Here is a 4,283-nt window from a genome sequence, read left to right on the forward strand (position 1 = left end):
ATGTGTGAGGAGGCAATAAAAATGTTAGATGTAAAAGATAGTCAAAATAATGTCAATATAACTTAGTGAAGCGTTTTGATGCACTTTGGCTTTCTGCAGTATTTTTGCATGACTATGCCTTTCCCTGCCACGTTATGTAAATGTTTAATAAAATTTGTTAAATTTAATAAAATGCAACCCTATTTAAATACTTTAAAATGATATGGGTTATAATAATAATAATAATAATAATAAAAATAATAATAATATAATGTTAGTGTCATTTCTGTTGATGCGCCACTGACACTGTTAAAACAAACTAGTTGTTTTAAATTTATGAGGTTAGTGTCCGGAATGCCTTAAATTTTAAGCTGACTGAATTTGAGAAGACAAGTTGAGCTAATTTTGTAATGATTCAAGATGTCTTCTCAAATTTTGCCAAATTAAAAAATTCAAGGCAGCCTGGTCACTGAGTTTTGTTCTGTTTTGTTTTTTGTTTTTTTTTAACTTAAAACAATTATTTATTTTCTTTTAACAGTGGACATAGGAACATCATTGATGTCAGGGTTTCCAGTCTGCTTGTCCTCTGTTTTAGCATTTACTGTAACACTGATGTTTGTTTTGTTTATAACACCTGTTGCTTTTATTCTCAGACACTGACTTGGCCTCCATCTCCTGTAACAGCCCCTTTGAAAGGTTAAACTGGGGGTTGCTGGTAAGATACTATGAAAAGAAACTTATTTCTTTTAATTCAAAACCGGCTGACTTAAAAATTGATTAAATTTGAGAAGAAAAGTTGAGAAATTTTGGAAGAATTTGTAGTTAGCTGTTATGTTCGCTGCTTTATGTTCCAAAACACAAATGGCAGCTTTTTGTTAGTGTCAGCAATGTGCCTGTTCATATCACTGTGGTGTCAAAAACAGCTTGACATCACACACTGCTCCCTTTTAGAAGTTGGCTTAATGTTATTAATTAAGCTTTACAGCTGACATAGTGTGAACCTATTGTGGCTATTTAATGGTATCTTATTTTGAAATTATGAGTGAAAAACCCTTGTGGAACCTGTTGCTGCTTAGTGACCTAAGCATTTCACTGATGTCCTGCACCACTATCCTGCAAGATGAAAAGAAATAAACTTGAATTGTCCACCACATATATAAGCTCCATCTTCAGCTTTAGTCTTTAACATGTTTTAAGTCAGTCTTTGTTGTAATCAGATAACTGCAACGTCAAACATTCAAAATAGTCAAAATAGTCAAAATAGGCCTATGGTCATTGGCACACAAACTGTTAATAGACCTACAGTACTGTGAAAAAGGTTGTAGGCCACCTTAATCTGTTATTTTAGCAAAGTTATAATTATTCGACATGTTTATTTCTCAGTCAAAATACAACCAGAACATACAGGAAATATGTATACAGTATTAAAAACTCAAATATTTCAGAAAAAAATCCAACTTCAACAGGCTGATGTGCCAAGTATTTAGCCTGTCTTGAACATATATATATGTATATGTGTATATGTGTGTGTGTGTGTGTGTGTGTGTGTGTGTGTGTGTGTGTGTGTGTGTCAGCGCAGAGTTGAGATGTTAGCGGAGACCCCGGACTGTCGAGGACAGGAGGCGTGGCGTTCTGGGGGATTATCTCGAGGTGCGCCGCGCGGACAGAGCTTTGATTGGTTGGCACTCCTGGCCAGCGGCACGCGACTATGGATGTCGCTATAAAGAATCCTCGCGTGCCGGTTCTTCAACTAAAACTAAGTGTTGACGGCGAGCAGCGGAACACAGCGAGCTGATAAAAGAACACTGAGTCATTGTTCGCGGGGACAAACATGGACTCTGTGCTGGACCCTTTCTCTGCGCTCGACTCTTTCTCCTCCCCTCCTTACTTCGACGATGACGAGTTTTTCACCGACCAGTCCTCGAGAGACGGACACTTGGACACTGATGACTTCTTGGATGACGACGTGGACTTCCTCGCAAGTCATTTCCAAGACTATTACAGCAAAGAGGGCTCGGGCAGAGCAGCGCCTCACGATGGAGACTACGACATCGGCAACCTGTCCTTCTCCTCCTCGTCCTCCACCTTCTCGTACGGCTGCGCGGACAGCACCCCGGACCTGTCCCCGCAGATGGGACACCATCACGGCGGGCCGCTGCTGAAACGCAGGAGGCGGATGCGGTCAGACATGGAGATGCAGCAGCTGAGACAGGCCGCCAACGTCCGCGAGCGGCGGAGGATGCAGTCCATCAATGACGCATTCGAGGGGCTGCGCTCCCACATCCCGACCCTGCCCTACGAGAAGAGACTGTCCAAGGTGGACACGCTGCGGCTCGCCATCGGCTACATCAACTTCCTCGCCGAGCTCGTGCAGTCCGATCTGCCCATCAGAAACTCCAACAGCGAGACGCACGCGCAGCCCAAGAAGGTCATTATCTGTCATAGAGGAACAAGTAGGTCCATTTCAAGATTCAACTCATTTATCCTGATAAGTGACGCAACAACTGTCTTTTTACGCACCTGAGATGTATGCATGCGATTATTTGGATTTATGCATATGAACACAATGAAAACTAATTTTAAAAAGTAATAACTAACATTAATTTTGTTGTTTTTTTCTCTCCTCAGGGTCTCCCTCTCCTAGCGATCCGGACTACGGCCTGCCACCCCTGGCCGGTCACTCTCTGTCCTGGTCGGATGAGAAGCAGCTCCGGGAGCAGAATATCATCCGCACCGCGAAGGTGTGGACCCCGGAGGACCCCAGAAAACTGCACAACAAAGCGGGCCTCACAGACATTGAAAACGAGCCTCCGTTCGGCCTGGTGGCCTGAACCCGAACCCCTCAGTCCCCCTGACTCCTCCTGGAAAACGCACATTGTAAATGTGAAATGGACTATGTTAATGCGCGTTTGAAAGCGCATTGCAAAAACAAAAATGTGAACACCATGTGAGCTCACTGTACAGTTTGCGATATTGTATTCAATGTTGTATATAGTTTTATCATGTTGATAATTTTATTTTTGTAATTCAGGCAACTGGCAATCATGTATTTATTTATGTTTTCACAGGCGATAATATATGTTCTAATTTAATTTCAATGAATGATAGAAATATTTTTATATTGTTGTACAATGATTTATATTTATATTCAATCTGAAAATAAAAGCACTTACTGATGAAAGAACTTTCATTGTCCTTATCATTATCCTGTGTGTGTGTGTGTGTGTGTGTGTGTGTGTGTGTGTTGTCATTCATTCATTCATTGTCCGTTACCACTTGTCCAAAGTTTCTAGTTATAATAAAATATCTGTCATGTTTTCACAACACAAATTAAAGAAGTTTTCATGTTTCATGTTATAACAGATTGTTTTTGTTATAACAATTTATCTTACAATGTGAAACCTTTCATGCAGGCTAATAACGTGATCCCCTATCGTGTAATAACGTGTAATGTGTCAAGTTGCCTATAACTTGAAAATATCATGTTAAAACGTGGAAAAATATCTTCTCATAATCTTGTTATAACGTGAAAATATCCTGTTATAACATGAAAATATCGTGAAAAAAAGCGAAAAATATCTTGTTAAATATCTGTGAAAACGTGAAAACATAGACAAACATAAAAATGCCTTTTAAAAGTGTGAAAACTATCTTGTTTTAACATGAAAATATATTGCAAAAACTTGAAAAAAATAACTTGTTATAACATTAAAATGTCTTGCAAAAAACTTGAAAATAATCCTGTTATAGTATGAAAAGATCTCGTAAACGTGACAAACATCTTGTTATAACAATACACTTTTCATGTTACTACCTGATACTGACCCTTTTTTAAATTATTATTATTTTATCTAGCAGAGTTAAGTCAGATCCTGATTTTCTGTTGTGATATTCCTTCAGATAATGTATGTCATGGCACACATATGATTGCTGGTACCTGACTGAATGAAGCATGTTGTTATGCCTCATATTAACATCTTATTATTTGGGTGAGTAGTCTGTCAGTATAGCAGCCTATCAGATGCTGCTCCTTAACTGCTGTGACAGAGTGAAAATAAATAAGGGAAACTTAACCCAAACTCATGCAGCCCAATATTGTGACATAAATGTGCAAATGAGATGCTAATGAGTAGACAGTGTATACCAACAACAGCTGAAGGTGTTTAAAGCGCACGCGGGCGTGCAGCAGGATGGTGGGAAGCTGTTGAATGCCGCTCTGTGCTGCCAGGTGCTGCCGGGACAGATTTTCCCGTGGTAGCGGCATCCCTCCAACATGTGTCCCCACGGCCTCCTCTGGGCCGCCC

The 4,283-nt window shown here is 40.0% G+C and overlaps 1 protein-coding gene across 1 annotated transcript; it reads left to right on the plus strand.

The window, feature by feature from the left end:
- Window positions 1–1,707: 1,707 nt before the first annotated feature.
- On the plus strand, window positions 1,708–3,163 carry ptf1a (pancreas associated transcription factor 1a). Its single transcript, XM_042497032.2, has 2 exons — window positions 1,708–2,432; window positions 2,608–3,163. The coding sequence occupies exons 1-2, from the start codon at window positions 1,811–1,813 to the stop codon at window positions 2,808–2,810; spliced, it is 825 nt and encodes a 274-aa protein (XP_042352966.1). The 5' UTR covers window positions 1,708–1,810; the 3' UTR covers window positions 2,811–3,163.
- The last annotated feature ends 1,120 nt before the right edge of the window (window positions 3,164–4,283 follow it).

Source organism: Plectropomus leopardus, chromosome 12, assembly GCF_026936395.1.
Source record: "Plectropomus leopardus strain MGB_pleo_1.0 chromosome 12, ASM2693639v1, whole genome shotgun sequence".
In the NCBI taxonomy this organism is placed as follows: domain Eukaryota; kingdom Metazoa; phylum Chordata; class Actinopteri; order Perciformes; family Serranidae; genus Plectropomus; species Plectropomus leopardus.